This window comes from Chelonia mydas, chromosome 5, assembly GCF_015237465.2.
Source record: "Chelonia mydas isolate rCheMyd1 chromosome 5, rCheMyd1.pri.v2, whole genome shotgun sequence".
Lineage (NCBI taxonomy): Eukaryota > Metazoa > Chordata > Testudines > Cheloniidae > Chelonia > Chelonia mydas.
In genome coordinates this window covers 117,341,517-117,361,236 of record NC_051245.2, presented here as the reverse complement: position 1 = coordinate 117,361,236, position 19,720 = coordinate 117,341,517, and the positions used below count along the sequence as shown (strand labels likewise).

The 19,720-nt window shown below is 43.0% G+C and overlaps 1 protein-coding gene across 1 annotated transcript in view; it reads right to left on the bottom strand.

Annotated features, from left to right (window-relative positions):
- SVEP1 (sushi, von Willebrand factor type A, EGF and pentraxin domain containing 1) overlaps window positions 1–19,720 on the bottom strand; it is a 171,614-nt gene that overhangs the window by 38,526 nt on the left and 113,368 nt on the right. Inside the window, exons 34-39 of the mRNA XM_037902114.2 lie at window positions 14,602–14,686; window positions 12,776–12,967; window positions 10,601–10,768; window positions 6,652–7,324; window positions 2,153–4,938; window positions 393–618 (exon numbers count right to left, since the gene is read on the bottom strand). Of these exons, the coding sequence (XP_037758042.1) occupies window positions 393–618; window positions 2,153–4,938; window positions 6,652–7,324; window positions 10,601–10,768; window positions 12,776–12,967; window positions 14,602–14,686 (4,130 nt within the window). The remainder of the gene's footprint in view (window positions 1–392; window positions 619–2,152; window positions 4,939–6,651; window positions 7,325–10,600; window positions 10,769–12,775; window positions 12,968–14,601; window positions 14,687–19,720) is intronic.

Here is a 19,720-nt window from a genome sequence, read left to right as displayed (position 1 = left end):
GGCAACATAGCTGAAGAAGTTTGTTTTTTACAAATACGCCAAGGCTTGAGGTTTTTAAAGGTGCCAAGGGATTAAGATGCATGATCCCCATTAATTTCAGTGGGAGCTGAAACAGAATTAAGAGTTAAAACAGAATTAAGTAAGTGAAAAATAATGTTTAGTCACAGTACAGTACTGTGGTTAAGTAGTAAGAGGAGAGGACTGTTTCCCAAATCTGGAAGCCTGTGTCTTTTTCTTAAGGGAGGAGGAGGACCTGCTGCATATTTTACTGTGCATTACACCTGTATTGTGTACAATCAGGAAGCAGGGCCACATTCTACCCACAGATGAGTACACACCTCCAAGGATAGTGTTCTGCACCTATAAAAAAAGAAAAGGCCAACACTCTTTACCTGGCATGTAGATGCGCTTGCTCCCGACAAAGTATAGCCTTCTGTGCATGACAAAGTGATGCTCTTATTCACAGTAAACTCATCACCAGAAATAATTACATTGGTTATATTTGTGGGCACGGGACATTTTGTGAGGCAACAGGAAATGCTCTTAGGAGACCAGTGTCCATCTTCCTGACAAGTGCATGTATCCATTTCTGTTTCCATCACGTAGCCCTCCAGACATCTGCAATGTATCAGAATCACTGGACAGCTATGGTACACACGCGGACGACGTTTTAATCCTCAAGGTACAAAACCTATCATGTGGCTCAACAGTCAGTATTTGTTTCTTATTAGCAGTGCCTCTAGACTTCTGTATCAGTTCAGGGCATCCCGCTGTTACTCTGAAACCTGCTGTGATAGGGTTGAGGCATTTTTGTTGTGCGTTTATAAATCTGGTGGCAGGAGTTTGAACACTCTGGCCAGATCCTGAGTCCATCCCTGGCTGCGTCACCCTGCTCTAGCAGCACAAAGTAAACAGGGTGGATTCATCACCCTGATGATTCCTTGTGCCTAGGGGAATCCCCATGTGATGTAAAGCCACAGTAGCAGCTCCTACAGTTTGGGCAGAGAGAGTATGGCTGGGTGAAAGGGGTATGGTCACAGTGTTATGTTCTGGGGATTGCCAGCTGTTGGATCTGTCCCTGGGGGCCACTGGCAACCTTAGGGCTGCTCTTGCTTGCACCAGGAATTGGGCAAATCCCAGGCAGATCCCAAGATTGGAGCTAACTTAAAGACATATTTGCTTTACCCCACACAGTCCTGCATTGAGTGCAATTCAACTGGACTGGAGAATTTGGCCCTCCATGGGGTCTGTCTGTATGTACACATGCACACAAACATACACACACCAGTTAAGTGTGCTTAAGTGAAAATCCATCCACCCAAACCCTTAAAAGCAGGGAAGCAACCTGTTCAGGTACCTTCATTTACATGCTGTCCCACCCACCCATCCGTCCCTTATTTTAGCCATTCTCACTGATCGAATCCACCCCCCTGCTAATACACTCACTTCAGCCTCATAGAAACACAGACACACATATACCTGGAAACTGTAACACAAAGCTTTTACCACAACCTCAACAATATTAACGTATACTGTGCACTCTCCATGGCTTAAATGCATGATAGGCTATGTGTTTGCGGGTAAAGTATGAGGCTGGAGTGAGGCGTTACATGGCAGCAGGAACCCCAAGAGTGTGCGTTAACCTCCCCGTGAGGTCCGCTCCACAGCCTTTCTATGTATTTTGTAGCCTTTCACTAATTGAATTTATTTGTTTGCTTTAAAGGTCCTCATAGACTCATAGACTTTAAGGTAGAAGGGACCATTATGATCATCTAGTCTGACCTCCTGCACAACGCAGGCCACAGAATCCCACCCACCCACTCCTGCAATAAACCTCTCACCTATGTCTGAGCTACTGAAGTCCTCAAATCATGGTTTAAAGACTTCAAGGTGCAGAGAATCCTCCAGCAGGTGACCCGTGTCCCACGCTGCAAGGGAAGGCGAAAACCCCCCAGGGCCTCTACCAATCTGCCCTGGAGGAAAATTCCTTCCTGACCCAAATATGGCAATCAGCTGAACCCTGAGCATGTGGGCAGACTCACCAGCCAGATACCCAGGAAAGAATTCTCTGTAGTAACTCAGATCCCACCCCATCTTCCTATGTTCATTCCATTGACATTTCAGGGAGATGTAATTACAGCAGCCTTCTTACCTGTACTGGACTCTGCTTCCATAGGTATGGGCCTCTCCGACAGCCACTGCATTAGGAATGGAAGGTGGGGGTCCACAGGACAACTGCTCGCAGAGTGGATATGGCTCACTCCAAACGCCCTTATCTGTACAAGTCAGCTCTGGCCTCCCTTGTATGACAAAGCCCGTTATGCAGTTATATATTACAGCGTTCTCATCCACAGAGCTGCTTCCACTGATAAAGGCATTGGGGATTGTTGGTGGGGAGCCACATGAAATCCCCCTGCAGTGTGGAAAAGCAGAACTCCATTTGCCGGCTGCCTCACAGGAGAGTTCAGAAGGTCCTAGCAGTTTAAAGCCCTCCAAGCACTGAAATTGTGCACTTTTCCCGCAGCGGAAATCTTGCCCGATAACAACCCCGTTCTGGATCAGTGGCGTGGGGCATTCACAGGGGAGGCAAGAGGGGAGGCTTCCCCCCCATGAGCCGTTGGACAAACACTGCCGCAGTGGATTTCCACGTAACTCATAACCGGGAAAACACACATACTGTGTGTATTCCCCATAACTGAAGCCTGAACTATTCAGGAAGCCATGAGAGATGTCTTCTGGGGGTCCGCACTTGACTGGCTCACAATATGGAGCTTCTCTATCCCAGGTGCCATCAGCCTGACAGGTAAGTATGAATGCTCCATGCAACGTGTAGCCTTCACTGCAGCGATACTGAATTTCCTTCCCAACGCCATATTCTGATCCAATAATTTCCCCATTGGGAAGAGGTAGTGGTACTGTGCACCTGATGGATTTACAAACTGGAGTGATTCCACTCCAGCTTCCATTTGCAAGGCAGACTCTGCTCCTGTCCCCATGCAGCTGGAAACCTTCATTACAGCTGTACTCCATGTGTTTTTGGAATGTGTATTCGTCTCCAACCACTTGGCCATTTTCTAAAACTGCTGGTTGCCCACAAGAAATGGGGAGGCAAACAGGCTCATTCCCATCCCATTTTTGGTTATCCTGGCATGTCCTCTTATCTGAGCCATTTAACTCGTACCCAGGATCACATTCATAATGGACCACACTCCTGTAAGTGTAGTTTTTTCCCTTTATATTTCCATTCATGAGTTTGTTAGGTGTGGGACACAATACCACCTCGCAATGTGGAGCAGCATTACTCCACTGTCGGTTAGGCAAACACAGCCTGGTGTCGGAACCAATTAGCTTATACCCTGGTTTACAGGCATATTGCACTACGCTACCAAGTGTATTCTCAGTAAAATGTAAAAAGCCATTCTCTAGGGGCGAGAGTAAGTCACACTCTATTGATATGCAGACAGGGGCACTACCATTCCACGTCCCATCCTCTTGGCAAGCTAGTATGGGGTTTCCTAATAGCTCATAACCAGAGTAGCATGTGTACATAACTGTGGTTCCATATAAAAAGTTTGTTAACTGTACTGCATTAGTTTCCTTCAAAGGACTTTTTATGTCTTTCCAGTTACTACCAACTAACGTGTGGGAAAGAGGAGGGCTCTCAGTAAGATGTATTCTTTCTTGGTCAAAATGTCCTTCTTCACTTCTAACCTGCACATATTCCCCAAAGTCAATATGGGGAGGCAGGCCACAGTCTGTTGGTAGGCAGACTGGAGTAAAGCTAGACCATCCCAACTCTTCACAAGTCTGCATGGCAAGACCAGCCAGCTGGAAACCTGGAAAGCAGCTATAGATGATCATAGCACCATAGCTGTAGTCTGCACCTTCCACAAAACCGTTCTCAATGGGCCGAGGGGGGTCACAGTTTATGGCTTTGCAAGACGGAACATCGGCGTCCCAGTCTCCTGTCTCTAAGCAGCTCAGTACATTCAGCCCTTTGAGCTGGAATCCTCTGTCACACAAATATGTAACAGTCTGCCCATAATGAAAGTTTGTGTATGAATATTTGCCATTCTGAATCTCCTTAGGTTTTGGGCATTCAACAGGCTTGCAAGCTGGCTTTCCACCTAGCCAATGACCATCTTCTCCACAGAGAATAGTCGTGTTCCCCAGTAATTCAAAGCCTGGTTTACAAGTGTACAGTGCTGTGCTGAGGTAAGTAAGACCCTGCACATCTACAATGCCATTCTGAATTTCTTCAGGCTGGGGGCATTCTACTGGAATACATTCTGGCAATGGAAAGCTCCAGGAGCCATCAGCTTGGCATCCAATTGTAGATTCTCCCTTCAGTAAAAACCCATCCATGCAGGTGTATGTCACGGTGCTACCAAAATGAAGAGATGATGCCACAGGCTCACCAAAGGGAATGTATGGAGGCCCATGGCACAGTACAACCTTGCAGACTGGAAAGGAATCATTCCACTGTTGTGACGGCAAACATTTCAGTGCCGAGGAACCATGCAAGACATAGCCCTCTTTGCAGGAAAACTGTACAACGCCTACTTGGTGAACCATCTCTTTCAAGACGAGGTGATTTTCAATCAGTGGTGGTTCTGGGCACTTTGTTGGCACACACTTTTGGCTTTGTTTTTTGTTCCACTTCCCAGACTTCTGGCACGTCCAAGAGGCATCTCCCATCAGCTCATAGCCCTCATTGCAGAAAAACTCAACCTTGGATCCCACATCAAAGCTTTCTCCCTTGGCATATCCGTGCTGGATAGGTGGTGGTTTGCCACAACTGAGAGGAACACAAGAAGGTGGCGATTCACTATGCCACTGACGATTTGCTTGGCAGACTGCAACTGAACTGCCAACTAGCTTGTAGCCAGCATTACACTGGTAGTACACCTCGTTCTCAAAGAAACGGCCAGTCGTACTCTGTAAAATGGGTGAGACAAATGGTAAGTAGAATGTAAAAACTCTTGACCCTGGCAGATGAATTTTGATTTTATTAGTCTTTCTGTATCTAACTGCTAACCAGACACAAGGATTGATTGCAAAGAAATAAATGTCTGCACTAGAAATATAGGGGGCAAGTTCTGCCTTGACTTGCACCCGCTGAAGTCAATAGAGTTGCACTGAATGAAACATTAAAAAGTTTTAAAGTTTAATGTTCAAAATTTAAAGCTAGAAAATGTTTTCCTGGCCATATATGCAAAAAAATCTGTACACAAAAAGGGAGAAGAGCAACAGAAGGTTGGAAGTAGCCAGAGGCGACCTCTGCAAATGACATGGCTCTGTAATTTAAAGCTTTATCCAGTATAGAGCGGTGGTTCTCAAACTTTTTTTTCCCCGCAGACCACTTGAAGATTGCTGAGGGTCTCGGTGGACCACTTAATAATCTTTCCAAATGTTGTTTGTACTGTTAGTTAACTATTGTAAAGTGCTTTGGATGAAATAATAACAATAATAATTAACACAGTCTGAGAACCTCTGCTGTAGAGACAGAACACCTGAGACTGCAAGTACAATACTGCAAAGAAAACTTTATAGGTACAATGAATACTTATGGTAGAAAAACAGTATTCATGATAATACATAATAATAAATGAGCAAACTGAAATAAGAATGCACTAGTGAGGGAGTTTCATTTTTTCAGCTGATTTAGCCACTCTCTATAACTGGCCTTCATAAGAGAAAGAAAACAAGTAATTATAATAAGAAGCGTTTGTTCCCTTAAGGAAGCAGTTAAAATGGCTCCAGGTACATTATGGACTCTCAACTTCTCCTAGTGGAACTGTCCTACCGTTATCAACCTAATTACATGGGGGCCACTGTGTTACAATCATAGTTCAGGGGTAAAAGGCAGTTTCATGTTTGGTTTCACTCTTGGAATCTTGAATCCCACTCTTGGAATCCCACTCTTCCTATAACTTATTACTGCAGCCTCACCCCTCGAGAGAGGATGTTTGTTCCCCCTCCGGCCTCAATTCTAATTGAAGCTAGACCTTTAAAATAAAAAATAAATTTGATCTCGCCTCTCCCGCCCATACCCCATGAAGTTTAGCATGAAAACATTTCTTTGTACACCAGAGTAGAGCACGGGTCCAGCAATAAGAGAAAAGCTGCATTCATTACACCTTTTAGCTCTGATGATGTTATTGACTTCTAGCTTTTATTCATTTCAATTTAATTTGACAGTTTGGCCAAATTCTACCCTCAGCGGGAGCGGTGTGTACATCCAAAAGGAAGAATTCATCCCAGAGTTATCTGTTTATTTCAGATCAGATGTTTCTGGTAGTAAGCACAAAAAGAGTAAGGTTTGTAAGCTAGCTGTAGCAGCTGGATAGATCTCTAGGGAGCAGTGGGAATTGGCCCACAGACTGGAGAGGACAAATATGTAGCGAGACATTAGGAAAACCAATTGGCAGAGTCTCCTACATCAAATCCTTGCTCATAATAGGAAATTCTGTTAATGGGCTTGTGTTTTTGAGAAGCCTAATTCACAAGATACAAGGCCATCCCCATCATCCTTTTGATTATCAGTTCTAGTTGCATCCTACTTCAACTTTAGTGGGCTAGCCAGTGGGAATCTTTAAGACACCTCAACTTTGCCAGCACAGCAAGCAGCTTGGAAAACCCTTATCATACCTCAATGACTCCATTTTCAAGCTTGGGTGGTTCTCCACAAGACACCGGATGGCAGGTAGGTAGGGTACCGCTCCAGTCTCCTGTGGCCTCACATGTCCTTTTCTTTTCTCCTTTGATATAGAACCCTTTGTTGCAGCTGTAAGCCACCACTGCTCCAAACCTGTAGTTGGCTCCACTCTTATAGCCATTTCTAATACTCGGCGGTTCCCCACAGCGAACCGGGATGCATTGGATGGTCAAAGGAGACGGAGTCCACTGGCCACCTCTGTTGCACTCAATCTTAGCAGACGTGTTTAGGACAAAACCTTCCATACACTTGAAGCTCACGGCTGAACCAGCAGGAAACTTTACTTTATTAACTGATTCCAGGATGGTGTACGACACTGTGGGCGGCCTCTCACAAAAATCAGCGACGCAGTGGGGCATCTTCATGCCAGCAGGAGGCACCCACTTCCCTTGAGCATTGCAAAACAGCTTGGAATTGTCCTCCAAGCTGTAGCCATCTGAGCAGTAGTAATAAGCTATATCGCCAAACAACCGATGGGCGCTCTCTGGAGAAGCATGTTCCACATGGGGAGGTTCATCACAGGAAACAGCCAGGCACTGCTGGCGACTCATGTTCCACTCACCACTGGCTAAGCATTCTACCGTGTCAGGGCCACTTAACGTGTAGCTGTGGATCAGGAAAAAACCAACGACATATGGAGTTAGACTGATAACTGAAGTGTTAAGCCACCCCACATCCCCCGGACAACTCTACAAGCGGAGCTTCCTAGAACTGTGAAGCGTCCACTTTAGACAATAGTCACAACTCTCGTGTGACTGTTTACTGCTTAGATACTATGCCAAAGGCTGCTATAGAAAAACCTATTATCTATGGAGAAACAGGTTAGGTAGTGTGGCTCTCTGGACACACAGCAAGACTTTACCTTTTCGTAAAGCTTTTCCACCACAGTCAGAACAACATTTACAATAACAATCAACCTTCCCCATCAAATGGAAACAAACCACAAACTTCTACCCAAAGCAGAGCTGCTTATAACTAGAGAAGGAAGAAGAGTTGAAGACTCTATGAAATCCAGTGGGTTTGCTATGCCAATCTAATTGACCTATGAAGTACTCAGATACTACGGAAATAGATATCAGTACAAAATCCTAAGCTAGTTAGCTAAAAATATTGTTGTTAATGGATATATAGTCAGTTGGTAATGACTCCTCCATAAGAAACCACCAACATATATAAAAAGAAATACTTTTAAAATTCAGTATGACATGTAATTTGTTTCCAATCCTTCACAAATACTGCAATTTTAATATGTAGTCAGTGGGTAATATTATATTTAGCAAATCTGTCTCTGGGATTTGATCATAAGCAGCATGTCATGCTGCCAATTATCCCACTTAAACTACAGGTGTTTCAACACAAAATGTGTTGTCTGTTTATTTAAAGCCTTACATTTTCTGTGGTGTGTTCATACAAAAAGACAATGAACAACAACCCACTGTGAAAGTCTCTGATGAATCTTTGCAGCTGAGGACTGGAAATGAACTGTTTAGATTTTGTTGGCCACATCTGTAAAAGTACTCTTGACTTTCTGCAGTATTTATTTTCAGAAACTGTTGGCTGGGATTCCACGAAAAAAAGCATATAGAAGTGCCAGTTTTTAATATGACCCATCATTAGATTCATTGCTATAGAGGTGACAGTTGTTTTCTCCAAATGCTTTTAAGCCGACCTGTTTAAAATACTTGTACCATAAGTACCAAAGCATTTTGAGTCGAAGCACATTTAAGAAAAAGAAAACGAAGAATTTAATGTAATGATATCAGACACAATGTTGAAGATTTCAGCTTGGAAGGAGAATGATTGTACATTTATTTTGTTCCTTTCATCAAGAAGGAGAACAAAACGCTTTATGAACTTAGACCCTGACCTTGCAAAGACTTAACGTGCATGCTTAACTTTATGCACTGAGTAGCTCTAATGACTTCAGCAGGACTACTCCCAGTGTGCAAAATTAAGCAAGTGTGAGAACGTCTTTGCAGGACTTTGCAACCTCCTCTGGGATGAAATATGGCGTAAAGTACAGACGCCTTTACGCGCGAATCCGCTTAACGTGCGGTAGCGCCAGGCCTCCCAGTGCTACCTATTCAACATGTGAGACTGGTTAACACACGGTACAGGAACTTGCTCTGTAGCGCTACAGATTTGCTCACTAACTCACCGACACAGAAATCGACAGGAAGTGCGGAGTGGAAACATGTTGTACGTCTTTACCGCCGATGGTGGGGGAAGGGGCAGCAATGTTAAAGCGCTGCCGTGGCAAAGGACTGTCCTTTAACGTTGCTGCCCCTTTCCCCCTGGCAGCCCTGCCGGTAGGGACCCTGCCAGCAGGCTGCCGACGTGGCAGGCAGCGCTTGAAGGATGGTCCTTTGCCGCGGCAGAGCTGGACCACTGACGGGGGGACACAGCAAAGTTAGAGCACTGCCGCGGCAAAGGACCCTGCAGCACTTTAAGGTCCCTGCCCCTTTTGCCCCCCCATGGCGGCTGACGGGTGGGGGGGCGGGTGGGGCGCAAAGGGAGCAGCTGCCCCGGCGCCGGCGATCTAAAACGGCCCGGGGCTCCGGACGCTGCTACCGCAGCAGCAGCATCCAGAGCCCTGGGCCCTTTAAATTGCCACGGGAACCCCGGGTGGCGCAGACCAGGCGGCCTGGAAGGGCTGGCTGGGGAGTGCTGACCCCCCCCTAGCCCCACCCCTTCCGGGGGCCAGAGCCACCCCAGCCCTGTACTGGTAAGTGTCGAGTTACTTTCACCCCTGTGTAGTAATAATAATGTTTTATTAGATTACACATTTGAATTGATATTCTTGCAAAGCGCCGTTAACAGATAGGCCTGCAGTATTTGGGACGCTGTGAATACGTATATAATCCTAGATAATTATACATGTATATATAGATATCTTAAGATATTTCAGCACGGCCCTCTTAACCTGCAGTCCGTTAACACGCGGTCCTGATGGCTTGACTCCTAACATCCGCGCGCAAACGGGTCTGTACTGTATATTTAAAAATGCACAGAAGTCCTACACAGACAGAAAATGAAGGACACTGCATAGCTGAAACTGCAGAGAGATGTTCATGAAGGCAGAATGTAATTCACCCAAATTAGAATCTGGCCTTGACACCAGGATTAATATCTCTGTCTCTAGTGGGAGGAAGGAGGTCCAGTGGTTAGGGCACAGCCTAGGATGTGGGAGACCTGAGTACAATTCCCTGCTCCACCATGGACTTCCTGTGTGACTTTGGGCAAGTCACTTAGCATTTCTGAGCCTCAGTTCCCCATCTGTTAAATGAGGACAATAGCACTGCCCTGCCTCCCAGGGTGTTGAGAGGATAAACACATTAAAAGATTGTGAAGCGCCTTGAGATCTACTGATGAAATAGTCACTATTCACTTTATTATTACTCTAATGAAAAGAGCCATGGGATCCTTGATTTTACAAAATGTCTCCTCTCAAATATGGCACTGCCAGCATCACACCATGCTGGGGCTCTGTTTCAACAGGGACTAGAGGGAAAGGGGCTCCAATTGAATTATCAGTATCACTGCCTTCAGCAACTGGACTTCCCTGTAGCTCTCCCATTCAAGTATGTATCCCATCTAACTTTAGCTGGCTTGTGAAACCTGACAAATGGCCTGAGGAAATGGGCTATTTGTGACACATACAAACTTTCCACGTCACAAAAACTGTCAATCACCTTTCATTTCCATCTAGTTACAACCGACCCAATAATTAATGATTGAGCATCAATAAAACAGTCATGTTCTTACGAGCATGTGACATCAAAGAATAGCATTAAGACACAGCCTTACAGCGAGCGAGCTGCTGTGTGGCTTGACAATTTTCACTCATCGTGGGCTTTATTCTAATAGTGCTAATGTACATACCCTTCCTTACACATGTAAGTGACTGTGCTGCCAAAAGTAAAGTTATTCCCACTGATCATGGCATCTTTGATGGCAGGAGGGGATCCACAAGAGACAATTTTGCAGACTGGTGGTATGCTGTTCCAGTTAGCCGAAGCTTCACACACAAGTACTGGGGGACCCTGTAGGCTAAGAGAATTAAAGGTTATTATTAATCTGTAACCACAGTTTGTATGGGGGTGGGACAGAAGCCGGGAGCTCCTTGAAAATATCTTCTAGCTATAATCCTAGCCCCAGTGAAGTCATGGGGAAGTTTGCCATTAATTTAATTGGGGCCAGGATTTTACCCTCTGTTCACAAAATATATGGCTAACTTTGTCAGAACAGCAGTTGATCAGAACTACTAGAGGAGAAAGCTGACAGAGTCTGTTCTGGTCTGGATCGCTCTACTGACCCATATAAAACTCCCATTGAAGAAAATGGAAGTTTTGCCCATCTATGGACTGCAAGATTGGGCCATCAGTGTTTGAATTAGGTTATTCATTTATACACCACCACAATGTGCATCTGTAGAACTCTGAAACTTGGTTCACCCAAAAGGCTAAGGGACATGTTGATGTTTAGATTACTTTTCAAAAAGTCATTCATTCCCTGTAGGATGTTAAAGGTTTTTGCTGGCTGAGGAAAGGCCTAAGCTATTAGAAGTTAGCTGATCTTTTGGTTTCTTTAGCTACAGTAACACCAAGGGATATGCACAAAATGGCAGGGTATAATTCACCGGTGAAAGGCCATCTCCGGTGCTGAGCCACGGCACATAAGGATGTGGCACTGCCAAGGAGGTGGGCTCTGCACGGGCTTGGAACATGCTGGTGTGAAAAAGAGCATGTGGGGTGGACTACAGAAGGGACTGGATCCATGCTTGCACAGATGCCACGACACCCAGGGGAGTGGTGACTACCAAAAGGGATGGTGGAGTTCATTTCCCAAACACCCAGGGAGGATGGCCACAAAAAGCTCAATTATTTAGGCATTATGCAGGAATTAAAAAAAAAATAAAAAAATTAACCCATACTATACAAAAGAGCCTTCAAAATACATTGATGCAACTGGTATTTGTGAAACAACACTATACATTAACTGTAATTTTCATGTAATAGATTTCATCTATAAAAGAAGCCATGATCTATATGATATGTATTGTCTGGTTGGCCTAATTCTGCAGTCGTAGACAAAGCTTCCATTTACTTTAGTAGGAATTATGCCCAAGTTAGGAGTGCAGGATTGAGCCTGGACTGTAGCTATAAGGCCCAATTCTACCTTGCCTTGTAGTTTAAGTAGTCATTTACACAAATTGAAAGTGAGCACAAAGTATGTGTAAAAACACTACTAAATCAGAATTCTCCATTCACTTACACCTGTGCTATCATTTCACATTGCTTTGCGCTCATTTGCACAGATGTGAATAATTGCACAAGGTAAACGGCAGAGGAGAATTAGGCCCAGAGTATGTATGTATATATGTCAGTATAGGTGTGTGTTTGCAACTGATATAGATAATATTAAGGATTTTTTAATTTGCACAGTAGGTAACATGATTAAAGCTATTTCTTTTAATATAATGGGGGTTATTTATTTTTAATTGTCTGCTAAAAATCTGTTTACACAAGGCTCAATCCACAAATGTAAAATGAAAACGCCAGCTTAAAATAAATCACTATTTTACTGATTTTATTCATTCATTAGAATGGCTATAAAGGTCACTTTAATTTACGGAAGATCCTTTTTAGCTGGCATTTTAAGATCATTACAAAATAATAATAAAAATAATTTTGCATAAACAGATAAAAGCTAATTAAGTGTACTGCAGCCTTTCAGGTGTAAAGAAGAACTTTTAAATATGGTTCTGATATTGGGTTAATTTCCATATGTTTGAAATGTGCTTTACAGCTTGGTGATAAAGAGAATGAATTAAACATTAATAAGATGACTGATGCTACATGAGCGCCCCACAAATGTTGGCATGTTGTGTGAAACACAGAAAGTATCTCAAAGATGAAAAAAATCCTTAAATCTATTATTGTGTTCCTCTGACACTCTCTACATCAGATATGAATTAGCATTCCAGCAAGTCTTTACGTTTTATCAGCATCTTCACAGCACTTAAGAGTGCCTGTGACTTGATTCTACAGCTTTTACCTGTATCCACTGTTACATTTATATGATGCAGTAGAAAGGTATGTCATGCCACTCAGTGTGTATTTTCCATTGTTTATGTCCTGTGGGCTAGGACATGTTACTATTTCACAGGCAGGAGGAGCATGATTCCAAGCACCACTAGCAAGGCACGATGTTTCCTTTTCACCCATCAGATTGTATCCTTTGTTACATCTGCATTAAAAGAAGAAAATCAGTATAAAATACATACATCTTGTTTGTATAGGATTCTCCCCAAGCAACCCTTTCATCCCCCCTACCCACATACATTACAAAGTGCACAGGATTAGTGCCATTACAAAAATTTGGCTCCACTGATGAACAGCCAAGTTTTCAGCAGATTTATGCAAAGGAGAATACTTGTGGCTTCAACTTAAATATTCTCAGAGATCTAAAACGGCTTTGTAGGCTCAGGATTTCCCGCCCCCCTGTAGCTAGGGAAATGCTCTCTCATCCCACTAAAAATTGATGCGATTCCTAGGCGTCACATTTTCAACAGCACCTAAGTGATTTAGGAGCCCATGTCCCATATGCTTCCAATGAGATTTAGGCTCTGAAGTGCTCAGCTCATTTTTCAAAATAGGACTTAGACTCCTAAGTCGCCTGGCCTCTTTTGAGAAATTGAGCCTAGGTCCGTTAGGTCAGGTGGGCTCAGGCCTGAACAGAATGCAAAGGCCAAAACCACAGAGGGACATTGTGGCTTCAGTCTTTAACTAGCCCCTACGTTGTGGATGTGTCCTCAAGTCCCTTCACCATCCTTCTGGCCAGTGGGTGGAAGGATGGAGTTGTACTGCATACCCCAGGAGACAGTATGGATGGAATAGTATTTGAACTAGTGCTGAATATTTTATTCAGAATTTGTAGAAATGCCAAACAAAGAGATTTCACTAAAAAAAGCTGTTTCTTTGGGAAAATAGAAAAAATTTAGCTGGGCCCAACTTGCCAAATTTTCACAAAAAGTGTAGGTTTTTGTACCCAGCTCTGCAAAGCAAAACGGACTATTCCACAGGTCTGGTTAGTATTTATGTGTCTTTCACAGTATGCACAGTGGACACCATTAAAAACGCAACAGTGACTTCTGTGATATCCTGGCCATTTAAAGACCCTCTTAAACTCTTCTTTGACATGATGCTGAGAAAATACTTGGCAATCATTAGGCAGCTAGTGTGCTGAGACCACAGCCTATCATGCTGACTAGTATTGTCTCATTGTTTCCTCTTGCTCTCCCATCTGTCTGACTGCATTCACCTGTCGATTTTTGTCTTATACTTACACTATAAGCACTTTGAGGCAGGGCCCTGTTTTTGTTCGGTGTTTGTACTGCACCTAGAGCAATGAGGTCTAGGTCTGTGACTAGGGATCATAGGTGCTACCTCGATACATATAAAAATAATAATACAGGCTGATACCGGGGTAACTGGGTTTCTGGGGTGATGAATGGGGACAGAGTAATAGGCCCACTATACTGTACTAGCATTATTTCAAGGGCTTTGTTAATATACAGCCCATTACGTGGAATAAGTAAAACATCATATGCTAACTACAGAATGATTGTCCAGGTACAGTGCTCCGCAATATTCGTTTTCTACCCTGTATATTAAAATAAATGCAACCTAGTATTGTATAATTTGTGAACCCCATGAAAGGATTAATGGGTGAGGTTTTGGGTGGATTCTGTTCATTGTTCCATTACTTTCCTCCCCACTTTGTGCAGGTCAATTACTCTCTTTTTAAATCCAGTTGTTGTTTTTCTCATTTGCTTCCAGACTCTTACTACAGTACTGCTCCAAATACAATGAATCTCCTACCTGTACAGCACCTTCTTGCCATATGTAAAATTTGAGCCCTCAATGGCACCATTTTCTGGAATAACTGGACTACCACAGGATACAGCTTTAAAGAGAGAACATCAAAAATAATTGTTTAGACAGCACAGGTCCAAGATGCAGACAAGAAAATTCCGATTTCTGTGGAAATGCCAACTAGGGCTGAATCCCGTTGGCCTTACTCACACAAGTACTTGCAATGAGGACATAGTGGGGACTTGCCTGAGTCAGGGAAGCGGGATTTGCTCTTCCAGGAGTAATTGATTTTGCTATAGCTTTATTTGTTAATTATTGGAAACATCTTGGTTGCTTTCATGTCACACTTTTCTCCTAATTGAGGAACAAGAAGCTGGGAGGACCTTTGTTGTCCTATGAGAAGATATCAGCTAGGCAAGCAGATTCTTCATTGCCTAAAATAGAACCTTGCTATGTGCTACTGTCCAGAGTGTCTGCTTTGGCACACTAGTGCTTTGTGGAAGCAGGGGCACTGACTTTTGTAGTCAGCAGTTTGCGCACCAATTCAGAAAAGCACTTTGTCTCTATTAAGCAAAATGCTTACACATGTGCTTAACTTCAAATGCATGCTCTGCCGGATAAGGATGGGACTAATCAGCTGCTTAAAGTTAATACGTGCTTACATGCTTTGCTGAATTAGGGCCTTAGTGTCTATGAAACGTCTGATCAAGATAAATTATTTTTAAAAGGGTAAATCTTTTGTGTCAAGGGGCACGATCGCTTAACAATGAAACTGCAAAAACAAACACATCCCTTTACCTATTTTACTAATATCACTGTCTACTATAACGGGTGAGAGAATTTTAGACTGTCTAATCTACTCGTCACTATTTATGCTCTTTGAGTTTTATACAGCTTGGACAATGAAAATCAATGAAGTCAGTTTCACCTTTGTTTATAGTTAGTTTCATGCAGAGGTTTTCAGGGATAGGATTAGGGTTAAAAGCACTGCAGGGGAATGTTCATTTAAAGACAGCCATTTCCACTGGATTTTTTATTTTATTTTAAAATTTGCATCAAATTCAATTTGACAATGTCCTTTTACAAAACAACATTTCAGAAAAAGTAGCAAGCCCTTAGGGATGTGGAAGCAGAGGAGGAATGGTACACGGATGCTTCACATTGCTCAAGAGGTCCCTTGGATAAAGGTAAAGCCTTGATGGGCTTCTTTGTGCCGGTTGGTCACTGCGCCATGGGACCTCCAGGAGTACAGTGTGGGTGTGGGGGTTAAAACAAGGGAAAAAATGACCAGAAAAGCAGGCATCTTGGGAGGAAAAACTGATTATTAAACAAACATTCCCAATTTTCCTACCTTACAGCACAAAACAACAAAAGTGACAGTATATAACAGCTGGCTTGATGTAAGTTATAACTTTCATATGGATCCTAGGGGCACACTTTAAACAGAAGAGCTGTAGAGCAAAGGATCACCTCATTTCCCCCCAAAGGGTTTGAAGACAGTTGCAGCCTCTGGAATTACTGGATTCTGTGTAAGCATGTGGGTAGTGGGTAGAGCAGCATTATTTGCAGCATCACTTAGGGGTGTGGTCACCCTTGCCAATGTGAGCCTTGGTTCCAACTGGCCCCTTCTGTGGGTTACGAGAAAAGGCCAACGGCAGACCCAGCAGAGAAGGGAAAATATTCCCAAACGGTGGCGAAGGCAGACAAGCTATGACTTCAGAACCATCTGCTTCATGCACAAGGCATTCTGGGAAGGGGGCTGGTGTCCCCAAACAAAATCACCACTCTCCTGTACCAAGGAGACACGGTGAATCAAAGGGCATCTGATAAAACACGATCCACACTTTAGGCCGAACTCCATAATGCCTATGGCGTCCATGACTAATTTGAGAAAATCCATTCGATTTGCCACCTGGAATGTACTAATGCTAAATGAGGTTGGGTGCCAGGCTGTGTTAGTCCTAGAGTTGAAAAGATTTAACACTGCCGTTGCGGGGATAACCGAGGCGAGACTTGCAAAAAATGGTCAACATTCTATGGAGAACACAAGTCTACTGTACTCTGGAGGAAACAAGACACGTTTACAAGGTAGCACTCTAATACATTACTCACAATGTGGCTCCATATTTCTGATCGACCACTATATGCAAGGCTGATGCATTGCCATGGGCAACTGTGCATCGCTGTAACCTACATTCCCACTGAGGAAGCAATAGATGCTAATAAAGACACATTTTCTCAGCACCTAGCAGCAGAGATGCAGTCTGTTCTGCCACACAATGAAATTATACTTGCAGATATGAATGCCACACCAAGTTGTCCCAGAAATGGCTTTGAGCTTATTCTCAGGCTATTTTGCTCTGGAACAGCAATGATAGCTCTGTTATATTTCTCTCCTGTTGTGCTTGTCATAATATGACCATCACTGGCAGTTGGTTCAAGCACTGGGACATCCATTGGGAAACCTGGATATACAATGATGGCTGGACGAGGAAGGAGCTGGATCATATATTGGTCCAGAATTGTAGTACAGCATGGTCATATTGGATTTACAGAGGTGCAGAAGCTTTGGCAACTACTAACCATCTTCTTCTGGTTGCTAAAATGGCAATTACCCCCCTATTTCAACAAAAGAGCAAGCTCGTTATGACACAGTAGGCACAAAGCATCTATGAAAATTCATAACATAACAACATTACATAACATAACATAACGTAGCATAACAAATTCAGTGCACATGGCGTTCCACTGGATAATGTAGAATAAACTTGGACTGTCATAAGTACAGTCATTTGAGAAGCCATAGATGTCATTCCAAAACTGAAATGCTACAAGTGATGTCACCAGCTATCTGATGAGACATTTCAAATTTTGCCAAAGAAATCTGAGGCCAGAGTGTGCCCTGACAACACTGTATGTAAATGTTTACCAGTTATTTTTCAGGTGAGAGCAAAAGGGGACTGTGAAGCTTAGTTTGAGAACTTGGCAAAAGAGGCAAATGAGGGAATAAGATCTAATAAATTACAACCTGCATTCAAAGCTATGAAATAACTTTGATCCAAAATTGGACTTTGGGCAGAGTTTATGCTGCTAAATAAGTCTGATAGTAAAACATGCTCAACCAAGAAGAAGTCCTCAAAAGACAGAAAGAATACTCAGAAGAAACATGGAAAATGATAGACAAAAGAAGAAAACAAAAAGCTCTAGTACTACAACATGTGACTGAAGAAACAAAACACACCTACAGGAACTTTGACAAAGTAGTAAAGAAATGATGCAAAAAAGAGAAGCGAAGTTGGCTAGAATGTAAGGCTAGTGAAGCTGAAGAAGCAGGGGAAAGAAATGATGCAAGAACAGTCTACACGATCCTGAAACTGTTAACAGGATATGGATCAAAATTGAGAAGTGTCCCAGTGAAAGGGAAACCACGAGAAATGTTGAAAACACAGGAGGAACAAGAAAATAGATGGGTGCAACACTTCAAAGAAGTGCTAAACCAACCAGAACCAACTACAAGACTGGAATTTAACAATGATAAATCATTAGATCTAGACATAGATGTACTGAGGTAAAAATTGAAGAAGTAAAAAAAAGAATTGCAGAAGCTGAAAAACAACAAGGCACCTGGTTTGGACGGCATTCATCGTGAGATGCTTAAATATGGAGGCGAAGACATGGAATCAGTCATCTTTTCGCTATGTAACAAAATATGGATGGAGGAGAAAGTGCTGGAAGAATGGACCCTCGTTATCATAATCAAGTTTCCAAAGAATTGCTCAAACTGGAGCGGAGTAACACTTTTATCTGTCACAGGAAAAGTATTAGCAGCAGTCCTCCTTAATAGAAGGAAAGGAAAGATGGATACCATCCGACGTGAACACGATCTGGATTTAGACAAGGGAGATTGTGCACAGATGCTATTTTCCCCCTGAGATGCATTATTGAGTACACAAGTGCCATCAATTAGGTGGACTTTCAAAAGGCATTCGATAGTGTAAACAGAGAAACAATGTGGAAAATTGTGGAACAATATGGAATTTCAATAAAATTAATCAACATTATGAAGGCATTCTATGCCAACTCACAATGCTGCATTAAATGGAAAATGGACTGAGTAAGCCATTCATCATCAAGACAGGTGTAAAGCAGGGGTGCGTACTGACTCCGTTTTTGTTTATACTAGTCATCGACTATGGATTAAAACAATGTGACAGTGATACATATGGCTTAAAATGGAACAATTCAAGGCTATTTGATCTAGGCTTTGCTGACGACATCTATCTTGTCAATGAAGATGCCAGCGGACTGCAAAAAGGCACAAACCAAGTAAAAGAAGTAATGGAGAAGACAGGCTTGAGATACAGTGCAAACAAATGTAAAGTTATGTTAATGGCGACTACAGGGAACAAATCAAAATTGAAGAAGAGAAACTGGAGAAGGTGGACAATTTTACATATCTTGGAAGTATCATCAGCCAAGATGGTACCAGTTCCGAGGACATAAGAAGAAGAATCGGGGAGGCAAATGCTGCATTTGGAAGAATCAAAACATCTGGCAACTCAAAAACATCTTCCTCAAGACAAAACTGAACGTGTACAAAGCAACTGTTATCGCCATCACAACATACAGCAGTGAGACATAGCAACTTACCAAGAAAGATATGCAAAAGCTGGATGCATTTCATCACAAATGTCTGAGAAGAATATTGGGAATAACATAGAGAGATACGAAGACGAATGAAGAAGTCAGAAAAATTACTGGACAAAGCACCCTCTCACAAATAATCTACAAAAGAAGACATCAGTGGCTGGGACATGTGCTGAGAATGGAAAAAGAACGCTTACTAAATACCACCCTTGAATGAAAGCCAGAAAACGCAAGAGGAAAGAGAGGAAGACCGTGAATAACATGGAAACGAACAGTTTTGAATGACATCAAGCACCTCAACATGAAATAGGAAGATTTGGAGAGAAGGGCAGTTGACAGGCAAGGATGGCAAATGTGGGAAGCCCAATGTGCAGCATAGCACGGGATGGACGTCTAAGGTAAGGCATTTAACCATCCTGAAGAGACTTCATGCCCAGATCTGGATGTGTTAGTAGTAACATGTGGGCGTATTAGTAGT